This window comes from Hippopotamus amphibius, chromosome 2, assembly GCF_030028045.1.
Source record: "Hippopotamus amphibius kiboko isolate mHipAmp2 chromosome 2, mHipAmp2.hap2, whole genome shotgun sequence".
Taxonomy (NCBI): Eukaryota; Metazoa; Chordata; class Mammalia; order Artiodactyla; family Hippopotamidae; genus Hippopotamus; species Hippopotamus amphibius.
Genome location: NC_080187.1, coordinates 55,575,341 through 55,602,324, shown reverse-complemented (window position 1 = coordinate 55,602,324; position 26,984 = coordinate 55,575,341). Strand labels below are relative to the sequence as shown.

At 36.6% G+C, this 26,984-nt stretch overlaps 1 protein-coding gene across 2 annotated transcripts; it reads left to right on the top strand.

The window, feature by feature from the left end:
• Positions 1–357: 357 nt before the first annotated feature.
• On the top strand, positions 358–26,984 carry ESCO2 (establishment of sister chromatid cohesion N-acetyltransferase 2). Of its 2 annotated transcripts, none has more exons than XM_057722759.1 (11): positions 358–416; positions 1,609–1,677; positions 2,448–3,273; positions 6,925–7,015; positions 11,853–11,910; positions 15,339–15,453; positions 16,555–16,686; positions 17,748–17,837; positions 18,527–18,670; positions 21,561–21,736; positions 25,624–26,984. In XM_057722759.1, exons 2-11 carry the CDS (start codon positions 1,625–1,627, stop codon positions 25,754–25,756), a joined length of 1,818 nt encoding a protein of 605 aa, XP_057578742.1. In that variant the 5' UTR covers positions 358–416; positions 1,609–1,624; the 3' UTR covers positions 25,757–26,984. The 2 variants fall into 2 exon arrangements, with proteins under 2 accessions (XP_057578742.1, XP_057578741.1); XM_057722758.1 differs by lacking the exon at positions 358–416 and adding an exon at positions 452–577.

Here is a 26,984-nt window from a genome sequence, read left to right as displayed (position 1 = left end):
ATAACCGCCTCGAGAATCTTGAAGAGGCTACTTTAGAAAAATATCTTACACTAAATGGCCTGAGAATGCCCCTAGAGTTCCACAGGGCACGTTTATTCCGCCAAAAACTACAATTTCCAGAATGCACCTAGATAAGACCTCTGGAATGGAGCCCGGCGCTGCCGCAAGGGATTGTGGAAGACGTGGTTTCGTTGAGTCGAGCTTTTAGCCTTGCAAGGGCGGGAGAATCTCGGAGACCGCCTTTCGAGTGGGCGGGGCAAGCGCTCGTGCACAACCAATCACCGAGCCAGCCCGTGGACGCGCTGGGAAGCGGCGAATAGGAACGCAGCAGCTTCCGCCCGGACTGGCGCGCGAGAATTTGAATACAGTGAGGACCACTGACTCGGCTGTGGGGAGGTCGCAGGTCTGAGGGGCAGGTAAGTCCTGTGGAGAACCGAGGCGTGGGGTGGAAGAGCCAAGAGACCGGGAGGTCCTGTGGAACGCGGGGGTGCGTGTCAAGGAAAAAGAGCTTGTGCTCGGTGCTTGGCGAGTTCGCGGCTGGAGACTGAAGCCAGCGAGGAGGTGTCCGCACTTCCAGGTCACCGGGTTTCCAGCTTTCTGACGCCGAGTTTTCTCCTCTTTTTGCTCTGACAGCGTTTGGGGACTGAGGCGCTTTTCTCGCCTACCTTTCCTCATTCAGCCCCAGAAGGGTCTTCCCTTAAGCCGCAACTCGACACGAATTGCCAGAGACCCAGGTCTTTCTGTTTAACTCTGAAGTCATGCTTGTGTAATTTATATATATATTAATATATTTTATATAGTTATATATATTTTTACATAGTTATATATATATACTTGATCCGAAGGAAGGGGAAGGGAAAATGCTTATTGAGCAACATACCATTTGCTCGAGAGTTAACATCTGTGATTGTGTTTATTACCCGCAGCCTTAGGAGGTCAGAGAATGTTGTAAATAAGGAAACAAGCGGTTCCTCGACTAGTTAAATGAGGGAGGATTATGCTTCCCCGTTTTCTTGCTGACTTCTAATGAAAAAGCTAGAGACGGTCTCTGCCTTCATTGAACATGCGGGCTGTTGAGAAGGACAGTCAAACCAACAACAAGAAAATGTGCTAAATGGTTACCAAGGAAGTGCAGGTTAGAAAGGAAGCCTAGGGCAAGAGCCTCTAACAGCGGGAGGGGTGGGGGTGAGGGCAGTGGCAAGGACAGCTGCCCAGAATATAGAGTGATTACACTTGGTATGAATTCATCAGGCTAATTGAAGGGGAAAGTGTGTCCTGAAATGGGGTAAAATCCTTCCTTCTTGGTAGGATCATTTTCCAGCTCGAAACATGTACTGTTCCTGCTTAATTAGTTAATTAAATTGTACTGTGCCTGCTGAATTAGTTGCTACTATGATGCAGTTTTTCCTTTTTTTTTTTTAACTTTCATGGTTTAAACCTTTATTAAAGTGATTTGCTTTTTAAAAAACCCTCCTTTTTTTTTTTTTTTGAATCTTTATGGACTATTACCCATCTGAGAATTCTTTCACTTAAAAAGTGTAATTTTGATATAGTGATTTTTATACACATTGGATTAATTTGGTTATTGTATTGTTCTGTTGCTTTTAGGAGTTCAATTAAGAAGATGTCAACTTTAACTCCAAGGAAAAGGAAGCAGCATTCTTTGAACTGTGATAAGTGAGTCTCAGCCTATGAGTAGAAACTCTTAAAAAAGAAAAATCCACCATCTTGTGTTTTTTATCTCCTCTCTTCTATCTATAAGTATTTCTATTTTTCCATTCACCTACTCCTTATGGCTACAGTAATACTTTATATTCTAATTCTAACCTGGAAATTCTTTCATAATAAATTCTTTCCTGATTTTGGAGGGAATCAGAGAAAGGGCAGTTTTCTATGGCTTGGAAATGTGTGTCAAATCTTTTATTACCTTGCTCCTTTCTGCTCTTTTATATAATATTTAATATACTATTTTGCATATCAAAGATGCTCATCCGTAAGCAATTCTAAAAAGCTATGTACTCTATGTATGTCATACCAGAAATATAAATTATAGAACAGTCCTTAAATGGTCAGTTTATTATGTAAAATTAATCATTTTAGGGAACTGGTAGCAGAGTATATGGCCAAGACTTAGAAATAGATTTTAAAACACACGCACACACATATATATACACATGTAACTCGAACCTTCTTTGTAAGCAGTGTTTGTTTTCACAGACATTATTGGGATCTTAGTTTTGAAAAAATATTCATATGCTTTGTTTGGTAAAAACAGAATTTGAGAATCCTGCTGTTAAACTAATAATGTATATGGATGGATGTTTGGTGGAGAAGATGTATTTTTAATACACCTTACAGGTAGAGTTGTTTATTGCTTAGCAGTAAATTGACATAGAAATTGAAGCAAAATAACAGTATTTATCAACGGACTGTGTTTCTCTTCATAGCCTATTATCAGAAATTCCATCAAAGAAATTAATTTCGGACTTTATGGGAAATATATTTCCGTCACCTAATAAAAAGCACATTTGCCAAAGCAGTGATAAAAATGAAGAAAAGAGTCATTGCTCTCAACAAGGCCATTTCATTTCAAGTCCACTCAAAACAACTAAAAATAGATTGCCATCTGCAAATCAAGATTCACCATTTAAATCTGCTGTGTCTTCCTTTTACAACAAAGATAAGTGGTACCTCAATCCATTGGAGAGAAAACTGATACAAGAGAGTAGATCCATTTGTCTAAAAACTAATAATGAAGATAAATCGTATCCCAGTATGACAGAAAGAATGCAGGGGAAACCAGCCTGCTCCAAGAAAATGAACAAAAAACCACAGAAGAGTTTAACTGCTAAATGTCAACCTAGATATAACTGCATCAAGCCTGTGTCAAAGAATTCTAAAAATTCCAAGCAAAATCGAGTGGCTTATAAGCCAGTTGTGGAGAAAGAGAATAATTGTTACTCAGCTGAAAATAATCTGAATGCTCCTCGAGTTCTAAGCCAAAAAGTCAAACCACAAGCTACCCTCCAAGGAGGAGCAGCTTTTTTTGTTAGTAGGAAAAAACCCTCTCTGAGAAAATTGTCCCTGGAAAATAAGCCATTACTGGGACGCACCCAAAAGAATAAATCAGAAGTTATTGAAGAGTCTGATGTAGAGACTGCCAATGAAAGAAGTTTTGAGACAAGGCAAGTGCCAAAGTGTTTGTTAGTAGAAAAAGAACTGAACGTTGAGCTGCTGAGTGAAAGAAGTAAAAATGAAGAGAAATTAATAAAGGTAAATGTAAATATGTCACTTTTAAAACTAAGTTGGCTATATAACAAAGCTTCAGTATACGTTATATATATGGGTATATATATAACTTTACACAAAATTTTGTTTACATTACAGTCTGTAGGACTGCTTTTATGGGGCCAAATAGTATCATCACTATAAGGAATTTAGAGGCAGGGTAGAAAAATGGGATTTTCTTCCCTTTTTTGACTTAAGGAAGCCTACCAACATATTCTTGGTATTAAGGTTTACAACTCATTAAGTTCCCTCATGACCGTGGTCCAGAGAAACTTAACTTTTATTTGGTAGTCAGTGTTTTTAGAAAGTAGATATAACAAAATTCAGGTAGTAGATTTCCAGAGAATGAGCGTATGGTTTCTTTTTATTAGTTTCAGCTCATTATTGAAAGTACTAGCTTATTCTAGAAAATTTAGAGAATACAAAGAATATAAAAAATGTGTCTTCTGTAATTCCACTACTTAGGATCACTGTGAATGTATAGTTGGGTTTTTGTTTATTTTACATAGTATGTTTTCATGGGTGCCATTCTGTGCTTTTTTGATCTTATATTTATCACAGCTGGCCTAGATGAGTGCTGTCTGATAGAATACCAACAAATGTAATTTTTTAAAAGCCACATTAAAATAGTTTTTAAAAATTTAAAAAATTTAACCCAATATATTTTAAATGTTACTATTTCTGTGTAATCAATATAAAAAATTATTAAAGAGATCTTTTACATTCTTTTTTTGGACCAAGTCCTTGAAATCCGTGTTTATTTTCACTTGCAGCATGTATCAATTGGGACTAGCCATAGTAGCAAATTCTCATAAGCTGCTTGTGGTTGGTGGCTACCGTAACAGACAGCGCAGGTCTATACCTTCTATTGTTGTCCTATCAGTAAGGAGAGAAAGGTGGTTTTTTTCATGTAGCCAAGTGCAGAAAGTAGTTGAGGCAACAGGCCTTAAGAACGGCTATCTCCCAGTTTGGCGACTTCCATGTCTGTGGTGACTTGTTTACGTTCATCACAACCCTTGCAGCTGGAGGCTTTCACACAGTGCCCAGTAGACTCTGAGACTCATATATTGAGCAATTCAAACTCTCTCTCTAGTCATTTCCCTTCTCACCTCCTCTTATTATTGTTCTCATTGCCTCCTCCCAAATTCAACCCCAGCTCCTACCTCTCGTAGTCACCTAAAGTTCAGATCTCCATTGCAAAGATTATATAATCGGTGGCTAGTGGACCAAATCCAGCCCATGGATGTTTGCTTGGCCTACATAATGTTTAGAGCCAGCATTTTTTTTTCAAATGTAAGATAACAGATTTCTGGTGTTTTGTGAAAAATTGAACTCTGGCAAAGCTAAGCCCACATGCCTGCACGGCAGTAATCTCCTGGAACAGAGTATCAGGCTACCATTTGACAGATATGGGCTCTTCATTTCCTTCCACTAAATCAATGTATGAATACATATCTAGATCAGTCCAGTTTTGCTGCTAATTTTACTTACCTGCTGCCCTTATAAGCATTTAAGTTTGCGGTTCCCACTGTAAATATTTCTCCCTGTCTATCAAGTATTGCCAAGTATATTGTTAAATGGAACATGTTCTTGCTGCCTAAGCCGTAACAGCGGTTCTATATCTTGACAGGGGTTTTGGGTTTTGGTTACATGGTATATGAGTTTATGAAAAATTCATCAAACTACACTTTATATCTGTGCACTTCACTGTATATAAATATACCTCAGTTTTTAAAAATCTGGGGCATAACTCAAGTTAAAATTAATTCTCAAGCCAACAAAACGAAGTGTGTGGTGGGGAGGCGTCCTGCATTTCCGTCCATCCATCTCCTGGTTAGTATTCTCCATATCTATTTAATAATGAAATGACAGTCTTGTTACAATGACATGATGATTTCTCTGCAGCACTCTTCTGACTTTTTTTTTCTGAGCTTCATTTTAAGGGGCTAGGTATTGGGTTCTGCCTAGTTTTTAGTAGTTTGAGAAGCTGGACTTTGTGCATCTTAAATTTGTAGAAATGGCTCTGTTCTCTTGCTAATGTTTTGTTAAATACCCACTACTGTAGCCAATGGTGAATCCTGTTTTCATTAGAGGGTGCATAACCTTTCCCCAACTCATTATGGACCCCTGAGAAGTGGCAAACTGATGGGTTGTCCCACCTCTTCTGAGATGTTATGATCTCGAACAAGAGTTCTTCTTTAATCAAAAGTTTTTGCCTTTTCCCCCAAGCTGTATATTGTCTGTCTCACCAAATTAGTAGTGTTAGTCCCTGCTACTGCCTAAAAAGTGGGAGTTAGAAGCCTCTCCAACTACTCCAGAATGTTCTTTTTCTTTCCTTGGCTCCGTTTTTTTTTTTGTTTTGTTTTAGCTCTTTATTGGAATATAATTGCTTTACACTGTTGTGCCAGTTTTTGCTGTACACCAAAGTGAATCAGCTGTATTAATACATATATCCTCATACCCCCTCCCTCCTGCGACTCCCTCTACCCTCCCTTTCCCAGCCCTCTAAGTCATCACCCATCATCGAGTTGATCTCCCTATGTTATACAGCAGCTTCCCACTAACTGTTTTACATTTGGTAGTGTATATATGTCAGTGCTACTCTCTCACTTCATCCCAGCTTCCCCTTCGCCCCTGCCCACCCCATGTCCTCAAGTCCATTCTCTACATCTGCATCTTTATTCTTGCCCTGTCACTGGGTTCATCAGTACCATTTTTTTAGATTCCATATATATGAGTTAGCATACGGTATTATTCTCTTTCTGGCTTTCTTCACCCTGTGTGACAGACTCTAGGTCCATCCACCTCACTACAAACAACTCAATTTCATTTTTATGGCTGAGTAATATTCCATTGTATATATCTGCCACATCTGCTTTATCCATTCATCTGTTGATGGGCATTTAGGTTGTAAGTAGTGCTGCAGTGAACATTGTGGTACATGTTTCTTTTTGGATTATGGTTTTCTCTGGGTAAATGCCCAGTAGTGGGATTGCTGGGTCATATGGTAGTTCCATTTTTAGTTTTTTAAGGAACCTCCATACTGTTTTCCATAGTGGCTGTACCAATTTATATTCCCACCAATAGTGCAGGAGGGTTCCCTTTTCTCTGCACCCTCTCCATCATTTATTGTTTCTAGATTTTTTGATGATGGCCATTCTGACTGGTGTGAGGTGATACCTCATTGTGGCTTTGACTTGCATTTCTCTAATAATTAGTGATGTTGTAGCTCCCTGGTTTTAAAGCTTATGCCAAAAGGTTGTTCCTTTTCAGTTTGGCAACTGCTGGGGAAATTTTTGCCTTTTTTACTAATTTTTTGTTTGTTCAATTCATTTTTGTAAAAGGGATGTTCTATAATCTTTATTCTGTCATCTTTTTCAGGAAATAATACATTTTTGACAGGATGACAAATTATAGACTTGAATATGCACACTCTTAAAATATTACATTTAGTAAATATAGAGGAAAATTTCCTTAAAATAGACTGAAAATAGAGGATTTAAAGTCATTATGAAATGTAATTCATAGTAAACTACATATTTTACTTCAGAAGCAGATCTATTGGGATTCATTCACTAAATAGAAAATGATTAAGAATTATAGGTTTCTTTAATTTTACTTATTCATTATTTTCAGATTGTATCAGATAGAATCATTTCTTCAAGGGAATGTAAAACCAATGAAAAGAGTTTTCCTTCAGAGGAGGCTTTCAGTGAGAAGAAGGCAGGTAAGTAAGAGAAAACTTTTTTTTCTCAAAATGAATTTATTTGCTTGTAATAATGCTTCATTACATGTGTCAATATGAAATTATATACAATAATATTTTGGTTTTTTTAAATATGCAGTACCTGTGACTTTGTATCTTTGTGTTTATGATGGTAACACTTTTCTGTGATAAGCAGTGCAGTGCATTTTTAGTAGGAGACAAAGAGACCTTAGGTTGGAACTTAAGACAAAATACTGATGATTAATTGTTCTGTGAGATGTAGCCAAGTTACTCAAGCACCCTCAAGCCTGGTATTCTCATCATGCATACCCTACGTATGTTTTACCCCAAATAATAGGAGGGAGTGTAAACAATTTGTTGTATATCTGTGATCAAAGCCCAGTTATAAGCAGAATTTACTAAGCCGTAAAAGGGCACTGAATTAGGCATTAGGAACCTTGGGATTTTATATAGGTCTGCCACTAATTAACTGTGTGATCTAGGGAAGAGATCTCTAAAGTAAGGGATTAGTCTTAATTTTTAAATTCCTCTTAGTCCTGAAATCCTATTATTAACTTGTCATTGTTCACTTAAACAGGATTTACTAAATTATGAATATATAAAGAGGTTAATTAACATTCTGCTTACCAGCAAGATTCTTGGTAACTTTACCTTGGAAATAAATTAAAATTCTAGACGTATATATGTTGACTATAGTGAGAAACTGTAGCTCACAAGAGGAAAACAAAGATAAAACTAAAAGCAAAATAGCCCTTAAGAGGATCTAGTGATACAAATATATGTAGAATGATTATTCATAATGGTTATTCTGAGATATACTGTTAATAACTAGTACTCACTAGCTGCTGAATATGTACCAAGCAGTGCTGAATGTTTAGTATACCTTGTGTTTTCCATGAGTTGTGCTATCCCTAATATGATAGAACATGTAGCAGAAAAATAATAACGGTTTTTCATTTACAGTAGTTCTAAAATTTTCTTTAAAAATAAATTTATTTTGGTACATTGTCTAAGTCCATTTAAAGAAAAATGTTTAGTAAATAAAACAATACAGATGGTACAAGGGACTTCCCTGGTGGTCCAGTGGTTAAGACTCTGTGCTTCCACTGCAGGGGGCACAGGTTCGATTCCTAGTTGGGGAACTAAGATCCCGCATGCACCATGGGGTGGCCAGAGTAGATGGTACAAGGATATGGCAAAATCCGTAAAGGTACTAAACAAATGATAAAACCTTATTACTTAATAACTAATTTATCATTTAATTCTTACAACAACTCTAGGAAATAAGTTTGCCCATTTTATAGATGAGGAAACAGACATAGGTTAAGTAATTTATCCATAGCAGGTCAGATTCTCAACTGTCTTGGCCTTGTTTCTAGAGATGAGCTCTAATTATTTTTCAGTGCAAAGTTAAAAGTTTGCTTTTTACTAAATAGCGTACTTTCAATGTACTATTTTTCTCTAATCAACTACTATTGTAACTTTTTTCTTCTCCATGCTATGTGGCTTGTGGGATCTCAGTTCCCCAACCAAGGGTTACATCTGGGCCATAGCAGTGAAAGCGCCGAGTCCTAACCATTAGACCATCAGGGAACTCCCACTTTTTTCTTTTTTTTTTAAATAATATTCTATTTTAAAATAATTTTGGATTTACAGAAAAGTTGTAAAGATAGTACAGAGAGTTCCTGTATTACCCTATTTCCCCCTTTGTTACCATCTTATATTACTATGGTACCTTTGTCAAAAGTAAGAAACTGATCGTTGGTATTACATTACTATTAACTCAGCTCTAGACTGTATACTGTATTTGGAGTTGACCAATATTTCCATTAATGTTCCCTTTCTGTTCTAGAATCCAGCCTGGGGATCACATTGCATTTAGTTGTCAGGTCTCCCTAGTCTCCTCTGGTCTGTTATCTTCTCAGTCTTTTCTTTGTTTCCATGTTTTTCACGACCTTGACATTCTTGAGGAGTACTGGCCAGATATCTTATAGGATGTTCCTGAACCTGCTTTGTCTGTTTTTCCCATCATTAGACTGGGGTTATGGGTTTGGGGGAAGAATGCCACTGAGGCGAAGTGCCCTTCCCACCATACCGTGTTGGTTGCTGATGTCCATGTGACATTACAGATGATGTTAATCTCTATCACTTGATTAAGGTCAAGTTTGCCCAATTTCTCCACTGTAAAATTTACCCTTTTCCTTTTCCAAACTCTTTTCTTTGGAAGTAAGTCACTAGGTCTAGCCTACCCTTTCAGGGAGGGGTGGGATTAAGTTTCATCTCCTGCAGGGGAGAATTTTTACATATGTTATTTGGATTCCTTCTGTAAGGAAGAGTTGTCTCTTCTCTCCCATTTATTTATTCAGTCTTTTAATTTTAATTAATTTATTTATTTTTGGCTGCATCAGGTCTTAGTTGTGACATGCGGGATCTTCATTGAGGCATGCAGAATCTTTCATTGTGGCACGTGGGCTTCTCTCTAGTTGTGGCATGCAGGTATTCTCTCTCTAGTTGTGGCGCGTGGGCTCCAGAGTGTGTGGGCTCAGTAGTTACGGCGTTCGGGTTTAGTTGCCCCACAGCATGTGGGAATCTTAGTTCCCTGACCAGGGATCAAACCCTCATCCCCTGCATTGGAAGGGAGATTCTTTACCACCAGGGAAGTCCCTATTTATTCAATCTTTAAATAAATAAATGGACTCCTGGATATTCATCAGTATGCACTCATGAATATTTTATATTTGCGGTTAAAATCTAATACTACATTATTTATATATTCTGTTGCTCATATTGTTCCAGCTTTGATCATTGGGAGATCTTTTCAGGTCAGTTCTTTTTGACATGTCTCCTTCTTTTGCGTTTTGAGCACTTCCTTATTACTTTCTGCCACTACAAGATGCTCCAGGATCATCTTGCATTTGCCCTGACCCAGTCCTAGACTCAGCCACTTCTCCAAGGAACCCTAGCTCCTTCTGTTGGGGAATATTATTTAGAAACCAAGTTCTGGACTTGGTGTGCTTGTTGCTACTGGAATGTCGTGGCTCCTAGACCCTCTCAGCAGACTGAGCTAGAAAATATCAATATATGGATGTATCCTAACCCATGTATATGCACCCTTCCTCTTTTGTTTATCTGTAACTTCTCTCAGATAGTGAGAAACCTGGCTCCTCCCAACCACTATCCACCTACTTAAGTTCAGTCCCAATATACCTGCAAAACAGTTTCAGAATTAACTCATACTCCTGTGAGAAACAGATTTACCACAGTATATACTTAAGTACAGACCTTTTGTCTTTAGCCTTCTAATTTCTAGTCAAAACGTTATTTTGTAGTTACTTAGGTCATCTTTCCTTTCTTCCCCTGCCTCCTTCAATGCAGTTTATCCATGCAGTTCTAATACAGATTCATTTGTCACAGTCTGCATTCCATCTTGGGATTTCTCAAAATCATGGTTTTTTTTTATACATACATTAAATTTTACTCCTTGTTATATATAGTTCTATGGATTTTGTCAAGTGCAGAGAGCCATGAATCAACCCCTCCAGTACCCTACAGAGCAGTTCTCTCATCCTAAAATGTCCCTTGTGTGTATCCTTTGTAGTCAACTATTCCACCCTTCTTCATTCCCCTGGCAACCATTAATCTCTTTTCTGTCCCCATGGTTTTACCTTTTCTGGTAAAAATGTCACACAAATGCAGTCGTGCAATATGTAGCCTTTTGGGTCTGACTTCTTTCACTTAGTAAAATGCGTTTAAGATTTATCCGTGTTGTTGCATGTGTTAATAGTTCATTCTTTTTTTTTTTTTGCTGAACTATGGAATTACAGAAACATAGTCTGTTTATCCATTCCTCCGTTAAAGGGCATCTTGGTTGCTTCCAGTTTTTAGCAGTTGTGAATAAAGCTGCTATAAACATTTGTGTACATATTTTTCTGTGGACATAAGGTTTCAAAACACTTGGGTGAACACCTAGAAGCATGATTGCTGGCTTATGTGGCAAATCTATGTTTAACTTTATAAAAAACTACCAAAATGTTCCATAGCAACTGTGCCATTTTGCATTCCCACCTGTGATGAATGGGAGTTCCTGTTACTTTCCATTCCCTCCAGCGTTTGTTATTGTCAGTTTTTTTGGTGTTAGCTGTTCTAATAGATGTGTAGTAATAGCATCTTTTCATGTGTTTATTTGCCATCTGTATGTCTTTGGTGAAGGGTCTATTCAGATCTTTTGCCCATTCTTAATTGGATTGTTCTTATTCAGTTTTAAGAGTTCTTTTTATATTCTGAATACAAATGATCAGAAATATGATTGAAAATATTTATTCCCTAGTCTGTGGCTTGTCTTTTCATTCTCTTAACAGTTTTTGCAGAGCAAAAAGTTTAAATTTGATAAAGTCTAACTTAATTTTTCTTTCATGTATTATGCTTTTGGTGTTTTATGTAAAAATTTATTACCAAACCTAAGTTCATGTGGATTTTTCTTCTAGGAGTTTTATAGCTTTACATTCTGCATTTAGATCTGTGATCCATTTTGAGTTAATTTTTATGCATATGGATGTCAAATTGTTCCAGTACCATTTGATGACTGTTTTTTCTCCACTGAATTAATTTATGTCTCTGTCAAAAATCAGATGACTATATCTGCACAGGTGTTTCCAGGCTCTCTGTTTTGTTCCATTGATCTATTTGTCTGTCCTTTTGTCAACACCAATCTGTCTTGATTGCTGTTAAGCCTTGAAATCAAATAATGTATCTTCGTCTTATTAACCTTTAAAATCTGATGCTTTAAAGCTTTGTTTATTCTGTGATACAAACTATTGTCACTTTTTTCCCCTACCAGTTTCTCCTGAGTCCCATGTCTATCCCATCTTCACTGTGTCTTCAGTCAATACTAAAAGGTAAGGATTCCTCTTATTTTAATGTTCAGAGTTTATTTATGAGTCCACTGGGTCTCTTTTTCTTTCTTACACTATTTAATTTGGAGAGCATTTTTTGTTCTTCCCATTAAAGAGTTATTAAGAACAGGAGATGAAATCAGATCCTCTAATAGAAACTTCTTAAGAACTTGGAGAGTTGAGAAAAGGAAAAGACCTTTACGAATTTGAATAGTAATAATTGCTTCAGTTTTATACAGTACTTGACCCATAATAAGTAGTTTATATCCATTATTTCACTTATCCCCACAACAACCTATTACTACCATTTTCAGCTGAGAAAACTGTTTATAATTCAGCCACAGTTGCACAGCTATTTAGGTGGCAGAGCCAGAACTAGAATCCATTTTTTTTTAAAAGCTCTTTATTGGAATATAATTGCTTTACACTGTTGTGCCAATTTTTGAGGTACACCAAAGTGAATCAGCTGTATTTATACATATATCCCCATATCCCCTCCCTCCCAGGACTCCCTCCCATCCTCTCTATCCTGGCCCTCTAAGTCATCACCCATCATCGAGTTTATCTCCCTATGTTATGCAGGAACTTCCCATGAGCTATCTGTTTTACATTTGGTAGTGTATATGTGTCAATGCTACTCTCTCACTTGGTCCCAGCTTCCCCTTTGCCCACTGCCCTCCCCCCCAAACCTGTGTCCTCAAGTCCGTTCTCTACATCTGCATCTTTATAGAATCCATTTTTTAATCAAAGCGCATTAGGCTGTATTGCCTCCCCTGTGTGACAATATATTGATAAGAGTTCATGTTTAATGGGCATTTACAACCTCATGGTGTAGATACGATTATTACCCCATTTTATAGATGAGGAGACTGGCCAGAGGAGTAGTACTTGCAGCAGCTTAATGCTATTATAAGTCCCAGCTGAAGCTACCACTATCCTGTTCAAAACTGAAACTGGAACTGTGGGAGGCATGGGTACATGTGAGCATAAGTGGAAAAGCTTTGAAAAAGAAGTTTCTTGTAGTCTGAACATCTCACTAAGCAGCTTTGGTTCTTTTCTCCCTATTTGATGATAAACAACTAAAGGTATTGAGCAAGGTACTTACTAGTTAAGTTCTCCTGCTCTTAGGGCACCTCACCCTAAATTGCCTTGGAGATTGGGTTGGGTGGGCAGCTTTTCCCCTTCAAAGGCCACATTCCTAGTTTTTTCACGTTTCCCTTTTCTTACGTCTTCTTCCATGACTATTGAAGATTGAAACCTACCACAATTAGCTAATAACAGCATATAAACTAATTTAACTTAGCATAAGGAGATATTAGGAGACTATTGGTTGAATCATTTGAAATTTGCTCATTATGTAGGACCTAAAATGTCAGATATCATCAATTTCTGTGGTTTAACCTATGACTTTTACTTTAGGTAGATTACAGATTCTTTGGGTTTGTAGACTCACATTTGGCAAACATTTATGGAGTATTACGTGGCATTGAACTACACCGAGTTCTAGAGATGTGAAGATAAATAACACATGGTCCTGCTGTCAAGGAAATTATGGTTAGAAGAGGACAGGCAATTAAACAAATACATATTAAAACTGTTTGGATAGAAGTAAAGAGATTGTGGTCATACATGCAGGGATGGGAAGAGCTGAGTTACTTAGCAAAGGTTGTATAAGGGGTGGAGGGGGTCAGTGACCTAGACAAGTGTTATTTATTTATTTATTTATTTTATTTTTTAATTTATTTATTTATTTATTGGTTGTGTTGGGTCTTCGTTGCTGCACACGGGCTTTCTCTAGTTGCGGTGAGCGGGGCTACTCTTCTTTGCGGTGTGCGGGCTTCTCATTGCTGTGGCTTCTCTTGTTGCAGAGCATGGGCTCTAGGCACATGGGCTTCAGTAGTTGTGGCATGTGGGCTCAGTAGTTGTGGCATGTGGGCTCTAAAGCACATGCTCAATTGTTGTGGCACATGGGCTCAGTTGCTCCGCGGCATGTGGGATTTTCCTGGAGCACGGATCGAACCCGTGTCCCCTGCATTGGCAGGCGGATTCTTAACCACTGTGCCGCCTAGGAAGCCCGACAAGTGTTTTTTATATTACAGGCATTAGTAGTTTGTCAAATCAGTTTAATGGTGTCACTTCTGGCATTTTTTTAAAACATGGAATAATGCATCTCTCACATAGTAAGTGTATTTAGTGAATCTTTTTTTTTTTTTTTTTCATTTATATATGTGTATCTGTATTGGCCATGATGTGAAATATGTCTCACCATAGGCTTGCCAAGTCAATTTGAAAGCCATTTTCTAGTTAGATGATAACAAGACAGCTTGGATTAGCATAAAGCATTAGATAGGCTTTTTTTTCCCAGTGTTTTTTATTTGTCAGGTCAGTTTCTGTTTGAACCTCTTACTTGTTTTTTTTTCCTTACCTCTACTCTCTAGCAATTTCTATTTCTTTGATCCTTGGATTTCATTATAAGGCATTTCACTATAAGGCAAGGGTTACAAACTCAGTGCCTTACAGAACCAGCCAGGTTGGGCAGAGACTGGAGCCAATTGGAGAAGCATGTCCCATTTAAAAGAGCATGTGCTGTGTAGCTCCAACTAGTAGACTTTTTGATGAAACAGAGGTCTAATGATCTTACAGCGTCTCTTGCAATATTAGAAATACACACTTTTAAGTGAAATCTCTAGATTTTAAAATATTGGTAGGCAAAGTTTTAAACTCTAAGCTGACCAAAACATCTGCGAGCTGGATTTGGCCTAAAACTCCAATTTGCAATCTCTATAAGCCAATCCCAGTATTCTCTCCTAATGGGAAAAGTTTGCCTCAACAACATCTATCCAGCCAATTTTTTTTTTTCATAAGAATTTGAGAATAGTAGGGTGCTGCTTTAGGCATGAGGACTTAGTAACTGTATTAACCTCATTCACTGCCCCAGTAAAAAGTTGTTGGTTCATAATGTGCTAGTAACTGACTTCCTGTGGGTCTGTGAGATTCAGTATTAGAGTCTACCTATTTGCAGTGGTATTTCAGGAGTTTCTTTATGCCTACGTGGGTAAATATTGTCCTAAGATCTGATAAGGCAAGAAAAGATTAATTTTTAAGGGTGACATCAGCTTACGAAGAAATGCTGCATATATGCATCCGATACTGTAGATGAAATCCCTTAGACTTGGAGTTAGAAGACAGGGATTTGAGTCTTTCTGCCATCTTCACTAGTTACTTTACCTTGAATAGATCACAAGTCCAATCTGAGTGGGCCTCAGGTTTCTCATTGTTTCTATCCCTATTACTTCATCAAGTTACTGTCAGTAAAAAGCCCTAAAAATTGCAAAGTCCTCTGCAAATGTTATATATACATATGTTTTCTTTTCATTATAATTTGTCAAACATTTTTAAAGTATTAAATAATACTAACTTTCTACTTCAAGATCTCTAGTTGAAGAACAGTCTTCTGTGGGATCCGTCACATCTACTAACTTCTTGAAACAGAAAAGTACTAATGTCAGAGATACAAATAAAGAAACAAAAGACCAGCTCATCATTGTGAGTAAATTTAAAACAAAGCTCCTTCTGTGTATGGCTCTCACATATAGAACTTGAAGTCTGACATGTTGTCTTAGGGTAGTTACTGGGGGTTATAGATATTCTGAGTTTGTAAATGCTACCTTTGCTGTAATGGCAGCATTTAAAGCTAGTCAAGTACATTTTTGAACTGATGGTGTTGGGCAGTCCTAGCATTTTAGTAGAATTCTGATGAATGAGTTGTCTCTGGATAAGGAAAATTATTGTTGAACTGTAAAAGACTTAATGAGAATAGCTACATTGTGTTAGGCCTGGGTTTGGCAAACAATAGCTGTGGGCCAAATCTGGACCACGGCCTATGAGCTAAAAATGGCTTTTACATTTTTAAAGGGTTAGAAAAAAAGAATATGTGTGGCCTACAAAGCCTAAAATGTTTACTTTCTGGTCCTTGGTGGAAAGTTTGCAAATGCCTATATAGACAATTCAAAATATGGTATTTTTCAGTAGCATTAAGCAGTGCCTTTTGAGATAGAATAGGAATTACTAAGCCTTGAGATTGAATATCCTTGAATTCTATTTAATTTATCTGTGCTTTTCCTGAACTTTTACTATGCATTATACTTATTTTTTATCAACTCTTGGGGAAAAGAATTTTAATACTCATAACCACTTAAGGAAAAAATACTATATATAAATGTATAAGTCCTGAAATTTTTGCCTTGCCTTTTTGAAATAAGGCTTTTTTATTTAGGTCTCTCATATAAGAGCTTAATAAGGAAGTTCCATTGTTCACCTTAGCTATATTATTTATGATTTAATCTTATTCCTTTTTAGAACTATGGGTCCAGCTAAAGAATCTTGTTTTTTCACTGTCCATCCAAATAGGCAGTTTCACTTCTTTCATCACTATTGCATGTTTAGGGCTCTTCTCATTCCATTTTGTTTGTGGGGAGAGAAAAGAAGATAGAGTAACCAGACTTTCATCAGTATTTCACCTGTGCCAGCATTATTTAAAAAACAAGAAAGATAAAAAATTTGAATGAACAGACAAATTTATGTGAACTAAATGTAGAGCTATCTGTGATGTATTTAGATGGGCTTTTTTTCTTCTTCCAATTGTAGGACGCAGGTCAGAAACATTTCGGAGCCACCATGTGTAAGTCGTGTGGCATGATCTACACTGCTTCCAACCCCGAGGATGAACTGCAGCATGTTCAGCATCACCACAGATTTCTGGAAGGAATCAAATATGCAGTAAGGAAAAAAATAGGCCTTTCCATGTGTTCTAAAAAGTGAAGCTGCTTTAAAAGAGACATTTCTTTTGCCTAAATGTGGAAAGATCTATGTATCCAAAAAACTTTCATCTCTTTTGCCTAAATGTGGAAAGATCTATGTATCCAAAAAAATCTCACCATCTGCAATTTTGTTGTTCTTAATATTTGAGACTGATGGTATTTAAAAGTTAAGTTTTAATTGAAGTGCCATTCCAAACTTCCTGTCCTGATATAAGAGAAGTAATTGTTCTAGGTTGAGTGAACACCCTGCATCCTTACCTCTAGCTTTCAGAGCAGAGCTGAGCAGTCAAGATACAAAACTCAAAGACTCGAGGAGTTTCCCCTTTCCTCACTTTAGTTTCTTCTTTATAGATAACCTTAGAAAAACAGCTTTTCTATAACTTCTGCAGGCTTTTTCTTTGCTGAGAGGAGAGGTCCCACCTCTTCATCAAGCACCTTGCTACTCCAAATACATCCTGTTGTTGGCCTTATCTTTATGATTGCACCTGCTACTCACATGCACCCCCTTTTCCCCTAATTTTTATTGCTGTAGTTCGTGCCTTCATAATATTTTTAGCCTGACTTATTAAAATTCTGCTTGGGGACTTCCCTGGCGATCCAGTGGTTAAGACTCTGCGCTGCCATTGCAGGGGGTGCAGGTTCAATCCCTGGTCAGGGAAGTAAGATCCCATGTGCCGCTGGCACAGCTGGAAAAAAAAAAAGCAACCCCCCTCTGCTTATCCCACCCCTCCCCCATCTTCACACCACTAATAATTCATTGTTTCTTCTCTACATTCCTATGAAAGACTTATTTGACTTCGCCTTATTTTATAATGTATTGTTTGCATGTCTCCTGATAGGGTGTCAGCCCCTTGAGGACAGGCACTTTGTTTTAGGCATCTTTTACTTCCCTTGACACATTCCTGTAGTTAGATTTTATCCGTTTTATATCATTCATTGTTCATTTTCTGTCCTCTCCAGACCATATTATTTAATTTTTTTCCTCTTCAAAATAAAATGTGACTTTTTTCCCTTTGGCAGGGCTGGAAAAAAGAACGTGTCGTAGCAGAATTTTGGGATGGGAAAATTGTGTTAGTCCTGTCACGTGATCCAAGTTATGTTATCAGAAAGGTATGGAACATTAGCTTTTTTTAATTGAAGTATAGTTGATTTACAGTGTTACTGTTTCAGTCTTTGTTTTCCTCCTGCTCTCCCCATTCTCCACCAAGAAATCAACCTATGTTGAAATATTAAACACCTTTGCTTATAGATAATCCACTGTACTTCAGCACAAGGTGTAAGGAGGACTTTCATAGTAGTTCATACAAGATTAAACTTAAAATTACAAGACAAAGGAGTGTCAGGTGGAGAGTAAAGAAAACAGATAAGGCTCTATAGCTTATCTTTTACCTACATCTTCAATTTGTGAGAGATAAACTAAACTTTTTAATGTTGATAAATTAATGGCTCCACATTCTCACACTTATCTTGATGTTGCCTTTGTTTTTTGGGCTGGATGTTTAGCCCCAGTGAACAATGAATGAAGCTGAAGCAAAATCTTCCTACTCCTTATCCCTCCCAAGGGTTTGAATTTCTGTCTGCTGAAAGCAATCTTTAAAATAGTTTCTTAAAACCCTGTTTCCAAAGGGGCAGAAACATGCATCAATAGTGAAATAATTTTGGGATTGGGTAAATTTAGGAAATAGAGGTAAAAGAGGCTAAAACTGATAGTAATCATAGTTTTTGTGTATGAAAATATGTATATTTTCTGTTTTAGTTTTTAAAACAAATTCACCTCTTTCACTTTTTAACATCATTAGGTTGAAGATGTCCAAGAACTTGTCGATAATGAATTAGGCTTCCAGCAAGTTGTTCCCAGATATCCAAACAAAACCAAAACTTTTCTCTTTATTTCTGATGAAAAGAAAGTAGTTGGCTGTTTAGTTGCAGAGCCCATCAAACAGGTATGGTATATGTCTTATAAATTACTGGCATAATTTGTGAGCAAAATAAAGTAGTTGGGAGAAGTCTCAAGCATTTAAGAATGCTACTATTAATAACTTTTTTCCTCCTAAAATGTCCTTGACTATATAGATAATTGAAGTCATTTGTTTCTATTATGTCTGGTATTTTGCCTTATATAAGCGGGATAAGTAAGTCAGTCTTAGGTTCATGTAGTCTTTTACATATCCTTGACTATATAGTGTTTTAAATAAGCTCAGTTATTGAACATGTGGCTTGGTGCAGGTTAATATATTGGCAAAATAGTCCTTGTCCCTTAATTAGAGTCTACTTTGAATACTAATTAGCAGTGTTCTAGCAGAGGAGTTAGCAAACTATAGCCATGGGCCAAATGTGGCCCTCCATCTTTTTATTTAAATAAAGTTTTATTGGCACACAGCCATGCTCATTCACTTCCATATTATCTGTGGTTGCTTTTGTGCTACAGTGGCAGGATTGAGTAGGTGCAACAGAGACCACGTGGCCCAAAGAGCCTAAAGTATTTACAATTGGTCCCGTGCAGAAAAACGTTGCCACATAGTTTTTGCCTTACAAGGAGCTTACAGGGTAGTCTTTAGCTAGAGAGAATTATAGTTCAAATGTGTTCTTTTAACCTGATTTTATAATATCCTACCCTTATGTCTCTTTCCTTTTAAAAATACTTATGTTTCAATACATCTTGAAATGATGCTAGCATAAATTTATCTTACTCCTTGTTATACGTGCCTTCCTTTTCCCCCTCATTTCTACCACCTTTTTCTTATTTTCCTTTTTTTTTCTGCTTTTCATCTTATATATATAGTCTCGTGTGTTTATCAGTGGAGAGAGAGAAGCAATTGGTTTGTATTATGGGCTGTAAAAGTGATCAATTTGGCCTTTTCTTTCACCTTAAATAGACTGCTTATGTAGTGATAATAGGCAAATACAGATCGTCCCTGACTTTTTTTTTTTTAATTATTTTTTGGGGGGTACACCAAGTTCAATCCGTCCCTGACTTATAATGATTTGATTTACAACTTTTCAATTCTACGATGGTGTGAAAGCCATATGCATTCAGTAGAAACCATACGTCAAATCTTGAATTTTGATCTTTTCTTGGGCTAGCCATACGCACTCTTATGATGCAGAGCAGCAGCAGAGAGCGGCAGCTCCCAGTCAGCCAGGTGATCACCAGGGTGAACAACTGGTACACTTACAACCATTCTCTACCCATCTGACCATTTTGTTTTTCACTTTCAGTACAGTATTCAATAAATTACATGAGATGTTCAACACTTTATTATACATTAGGTTTTGTGTTAGATGATTTTGCCAAACTGTAGTCTAATGTAAGTGTTCTGAGCACATTTAACGTGGGCTAGGCTAAGCTATGAGGTTCGGTAGGTTAGGTGTATTAAATGCCTGCATTTTCAATTTACAGTATTTTCAACTTACAACCTACATTTATCAGGACGTAACCCCACTGTAAGTTGAGGACAATCTGTATAGCCAACTAACTCATACATATTCTCTTCCTTTCATTCTTATTGCAGAAGCGAAGTTTTCTTGATGGGAGTTAAAGCTTAAAATACACCTATCAGAACAGCTACAGTTAAAAAAATAGTGACAATAGCAAAAGCTGGTGAGAATGCAGGGAAACTGGATTTCTCATACATTGTTGGAAGGAATGTAAAATGTTATAGCCACTCTGCAAAAAGTTTGGCGGTTTCTTAAACTAATCATACATTTACCATATGACCCAGCAGTCATATTCCTGGGCATTTATCCCAGAAATGAAAACTTATGTCTGGGAATTCCCTGGCAGTCTAGTGGGTAGGAATCTGCACTTAAACTGCAGGGGGCACAGGTTCAATCTCTGGTCGGGGAACTAAGATCCCACATGCTGCACAGCACAGCCAAAAAAATAAAAACTTATATCTTCACCAAAACCCATAATAGGTGAGTGATTAAGCAAACTGGTACATCCATACAATATTACTTAGCAATAAAAAAGGAACAAACTGTTGATATATGCAACAACTTGCACAGGTGTCAAGGGCATCATGCTAAGTGAACAAGAGCCATTCTCAAAAGGTCTCATGGTGTATGAGTCCATTAATAGGATATCCTCAAAATATCAGAATTTTAAAGATAAAGAACAGATTGTGGTTGCCAGACTTAGGGATGGTGGAGGGGGGAAGTGGGTGTGATTATACAGGTAGCAACAGTAAGAGCTTTGTGACCATGCAGTAGCTCTGTATTTTGATTGTGGTGATGGTTAAATCAGTATTCAGGTATGATGAATTGTCATAGAACTATACACACACATTGTACTTACGTTAATTTCTTGCTTTTGGTATTGTACTATAGTTATGGAAGATATAACTATTGGGGGAAATTGGGTGAAGGATACACATCTTTGTACTATTTGTCAACTTCTGAATCTATAATTATTTCAAAATAAGTTTAAAAAGTTAAATACCAAATTTCCTAGTTTATATGCAAAAACCTTTAGTGTTAGTATTTTAGGATATCATTATATATATTTTAGGATGGAGAGAATGGGAGAAGTTTTTATGTACTTTATTAAAAGTAAGAATCTGACTTTTATAATTTTTTTAAATCAATAAAAGGAAAGTTTCACATTGGTATCATACACTAGGATACAGGAATATTTCAACACCACTAGTAATTTTTAAGCATTGTGTGACTATAAATGGGCACTAATTCAAGAAACATCAAAGAATTGTAATGTTTTTGTGAAGGTGGAATGATTAATTTTAGATACTTAAGTTTTGTTTAAAAATGGTTTTTAAAAAGAAATGTGAACTCAGCTGTATTTTTAGCTCTAGATGCTTCTGTACATCATTGCAGGCCTTCCGTGTCCTGTCTGAACCACCTGGTCCAGAATCCTCAAGCTCTAAAGAATGTCATAGAGCTTGGCAATGTTCAGATGTGCCAGAACCTGCAGTCTGTGGGATAAGTAGAATCTGGGTCTTCAGATTGAAGAGAAGAAAGCGTATTGCAAGACGACTGGTAGATACTCTCAGGTAAGAAATAAAATAAAATGGATTAGACCGAGACTAGCTTTCCCAGAACCTTTCCTGGCTTATGAGCCAAAGGGAATGATGTTGGTGACACCCTTCTGTATAAATACTACCAAAGTCAGGCTAAGGCAATGCTGGCACAGAGGAAAAAAAAAAAAAAGTTGTACTAAGTTTTGGACACAGCATTCCAAGTCTGAGACATTCTAGCCTAGTGCTTTTCAAACTACCTGTGATCAAAAGACTAGTTTTCATTACAGACCAACACATTAATAAAATAAATTGCTAGGAAATGAAAGAGGAAAAGAAAACAAACAGGTGGAAAATATGAACCCAAATTTTTGTTAGATTCAACAGATGTAAAATTACATTTTAATAAATATAATCTATGTAAACAAAACATAGGTTTAAAAAAGAATTATAGAAATTGTACATGTTTATTGACCGTGAGTGACTAGGTGATAAATAAGGACTTACTATAACTCACAAGTGTAACTAAATGTAAAAGTGAATTAGCAAGACAACCCACAGAATGGGAGAAAATATCTGCAAATCATTTATCTAATAAGAGTATATCCACCATATGTAAAAGAACTCTTACAACGCACACAAAGAAAGACAACCCAATTTAAAAACAGGCAAAGGATTTTGATATGTTTCTTCTGTCTTCTTCCAAAGCAGAAATACAAATGGCTGATAAGCATGTGAAACTATGCTCAACATCCTTAGCTATAAGGGAAATCACAAACAAAAACCATCACTTCATAGCCCCTAGGATGACTAATCAAAAAAGTAAGGAAAGTAAGTGTTGGTGAGGATGTGGAGGAAACTAATCCTTGTATGTTGCTGGTAGGAGTGTAAAATGGTGTAGCTGCTGTGGAATATAGTCTGGCAGTTTGTCAAGAAATTAAACTGTTACCATATGACCCAGCAATTCTGTTCCTACATGTATACTCAAGAGAAATGGAAGCATATGTCCACACAAAAACTTATACATGGAGGTTCATGACAGCATTATTCATAATAGCCAAAAAAATGTACACCACCAAATTTATGATCACTGGATAAATACAGTGTGGTATATCCATACAATACTAGAATGGGATATTTAGCCACAAAAGGAATGAGGTTCTGATACATGCTACAATGTGGATGAACCTTGAAAATATTAAGCTAACTAAAAGAAGCCAGTCACAAAAGACCCTCTGTTATATGATTCCATTTACAGAAGCATTTAGAATAGGCAAATCCATAAATAGAAAGAAGACTATTAGTTTCCAGGGACTGAGGGAAGGGTGAACGGAGAGTGACTGCTAATGGGTACAGGATTTCTTTTGGGATGAAAATGTTCTTTAATTAGATACTGGGAGTGGGTGCACACTTTGTGAATATACTAACCACTGAATTACACTTCTAAAGGGTGAGTCTTTGGTATATGAATTCTCCATTTTAAAATTCCTGTGCACACACTTTGTGCTAATCCTATATGTTGGTACTTAAAGTTGATAATTTGACAGATGAGTTTGCTTCTTTGTTGCTTATTAATTACCTAATCTAGGTTGGATAGATGAATTTCACAACACTTACTCTCTCAACTTCTATATTTAAGATAACTGATTACAAACCAATGACTTGGACCAAACCAAGGACCACACTTTGAGTACCACTAGTCTAGCTTTTTGAATTCCACACACTTTTTAAGAAAGAACACCAAGACCACTGTGGGGCTCCAGTCTTGGGCCCTAATCCTAGTCACTCACGCATACTTTACAAAGGGGAGGGGTGAGAAAAGTTGGTGTCTTTTCATTTGATAGTTAATGTGAAAAAACTCTATTTCTAATATTTGATATCGAGATACATAACTCTGGTATGGAGAATACCAGTATTTAACCTGGTTCCACCAGGCAGTAGTCCAGTGCTTCTCAAATTTGAAAGTGCATATGAACAACTTGGGGATCTTGCTAAAATGCAGGTGTGATTCAGTAGGTTGCGGTGGGGCCTGGGATTCTGCATTCCTAATAAGCTCTCAGGTGATGCTGAATGTTGCTGGTCTGTAGATAACACTTTGAATACTAAGGCAATAGAGTGTAAGCAATGATAAAAATTAAGTTGCCCTCAGAGGAGATTATAAAACACATTAATTTGAGAACATATCTTTTCTCACACATCCGGGTTGAAGACACAGGTAACATAATTGGCAGCTGTCCTGTAAATGACTCTTAGGCTGAATTCTCTGTCTATACAGGCAATATGTGTTTAAATCCTCACAAGTGTAGAACATTATTCCTAGTTATTTTACATTAGAAGCAACTGAGGCTCAGCTAGGATTATTAGTACAAATTTACACTGATGAGCTAGTGAAAGGAGTGTTACGCCTCAAACCCACAGATCTAATGTTTCTGTAGCTGATATCATCACTTATAAAGACAATAAGAACTATTTAATCAAACCAATATTTTGCTTTGGATTCTAGTATATATAGCAATAAACTTTTTATTCAGTTATATAGCAAGTATACTTGAAGCTTATATCTTAACTTCTAATTGAATCCAATTCTTTAATTTTTTATTTTGAAGTTTCAAACCTATAAAAGAACAGGAATAATAGTAAAGAGAACCCCCTCCCCCCATATAACTTTGTCCAAATTCATCAGTTTGTTTACTTTCTTCCTGAATTATTTTAAAGTAAGTTACATGTAACATGCCTCTTTACCCCTGTTTACCCCTTAGTACTTCAGTGTGTATTTTTTTTTTTTTGGTTGCATTGTCTTCGTTGCTCCGCATGGGCTTTCTCTAGTTGCAGCAAGCAGGGGCTCCTCTTTGTTGGGGTGTGCAGGCTTCTCATTGCGGTGGCTTCTCTTGTTGCAGAGCACAGGCTCTAGGCGCATGGGCTTCAGTAGTTGTGGCTCGTGGGCTGTAGAGTGCAGGCTCAGTAGTTGTGGCGCATGGGCTTAGTTGCTCCACGGCATGTGGGATCTTCCAGGACCAGGGCTCAAACCCGTGTCCCCTGCATTGGCAGGTGGATTCTTAACCACTGCACCACCAGGGAAGTATTTCTTAAGAACAAGGATATTCTCTTACATAAGCACAGCTCAGTTATGAAATTCAGGATATTTAATATCCCAATATAATGCACTTATCTAATGTATAATATACACATTTATCTAATGTATAGTCCATATTTCAGTTTTGCCATTTGTCTCAAATGCCCTTCATAGTGTTTTTTTTTCTTCTCCAGGATCACATATTGCCTTCAGTCATAAATCTCTTCAGTCTTCATCTTCCTTAACCTGGAACAGTTATTTAGCCTTTCTTTGTCTTTTATGACATTGAAGAATTTGAAGAGTACAGGCCACGTATCTCACAGAATACCCCTCAGTTTTGTTGAATTCTTTCAGCTATTTCATTTTATTGCTCTTAATCCCTAGTTGAGCGGGATTAAGGAGAGTTGTAGTCAAAATGCTGATTAGTTTTTGCTTTCTTAAAGCTCTGAGTGTGTGATGTAGTTGAAAAGAATATAGTTATTGGTTAAAATTGGTGGGGTTTTTTTTTTAATTATCTGTGGCTTTTGATTAGCAATATTCTCTCATATTAGGTGCTTACTACATGGATCACCCGGAACCAACTGCATGGTTTGTGTGGTTCCCTTTGCCTCTCAACAGAACTTTTCCTAGGCCTTAGTTTTCTCATCTGTGAAATATCATTAGACTTCCATCTCTAAAATATTATATAAGGGATTGAGTCATTTTGCCACTTAATAAAATACTGTTGATTTTAATCAAGAATATTTAAAGAGATTGAAAATTTTAATTGGATTGCTTTAAAATAATTGTGCATATTTAATCAAAATTCTAAGTTGGTTCCATTGTTAAATTGTCTTTTCGTCTCTTTTAGGAATTGCTTCATGTTTGGCTGTTTTCTCAGCACTAATGAAATAGCATTTTCTGACCCAACACCAGATGGCAAGTTATTTGCAACGAAGTACTGCAATACCCCTAATTTCCTTGTATACAATTTTAATAGTTAAAGTCAGTTTCACCTATAGAACAGTTACTGTGTGGGTAAGTTCAGAGAGCCCATTATCATAAAATACAAACTATTTAACAAATATCAAAATAAAAATACTAAGATACACACACATATAAAGAACCTGCCTCAGTTTTATTCCTTATGAATTGAAAAGTCAGGAGTAAATTTGTTGAAAATTATCCAGGGATACAAAGAAAGGAAAAAAAATCTTTGGATGATGTATACTGACTCTGAATCCTTAATTATAAGACTGTGTAGCTGTAACTGGAAAATTACTTGCCTCCTAAGTAAGACATTGACAAAGCAAGATGGTTTTCCACAGAAATATGGCCACTTATCATTTATAAAGCATACTTTTGGGCCAGAATTATCACATACCTGATCAGAAGCAAACAGGAAACTTTAAAGACAGGCAAATAATTTCCATCCCCATTTTTTTAAAGGTAATTCCTAAATTCATACACAAAATTTTCATTTTATAGGTACTTGGTTGTAGCAACTCAGTTTGAGTATATTTAAAGTATTTTTAATTTCTAGTTTGTACCAGGGAAAGATGATAAATAAGATTTCCATATCCTTTTGTAAATAACAGAATTCTATAGCTTAATATTTTTTAAATCATTAATAAAAGGCACACTTGTTATCAATTAAAATTAAACTTTATAACTGCACTATTGTCATGTCATTAGTTTTTGCTGTTTGAAAATGCTAATTGTGCTACTTTTCTTTAGTGAACTTACTACTGGTGATTGATGTCTAACAACATGGATGCCCAGTTGGTTTAGATGATTCATATGGTCACATTTTAAATGTATACTAACAGAACCAGGGTTAGTAAATATATCTAGGTGGATGGGCCACAGAACATGATGACATTATGTAAACACACCTAAATATGCACACATTTTTCTAGTATAATTCTTGGATACTTACTTTGAAAAGCAAATAATTATTCAGGGTTTAATTCTAAAAAAGTCATGTAACTTCTCTCTGGCAATAAGACTTTAGGGAAATAGTGTCCAGGTTATAACCCTATGTAGACTCTGTTCCTCTACGTTCTTCCATTTGCCTTTAATGGTTCCAAAATTTAAAAGCCTGGGTTCCAAACTGACTGTGGAAGTATTAAAATGTATGTAATTTTACAAACATTTTAATGCTATTTTCTGCACTGCTGTGTTTAAAAATTGTCTTAAATATTTTAAAAATTTTATTACTATTATTTTGCT

Excerpts from the sequence above, each read along its gene's own strand:
- ESCO2 (XM_057722759.1), top strand. The coding sequence starts at position 1,625 with ATGTCAACTTTAACTCCAAGGAAAAGGAAGCAGCATTCTTTGAACTGT. Across the intron at positions 7,016-11,852 it reads TTTCAGTGAGAAGAAGGCAG|TTTCTCCTGAGTCCCATGTC; the intron begins GTAAGTAAGAGA and ends TTCCCCTACCAG. Across the intron at positions 15,454-16,554 it reads CAAAAGACCAGCTCATCATT|GACGCAGGTCAGAAACATTT; the intron begins GTGAGTAAATTT and ends TTCCAATTGTAG.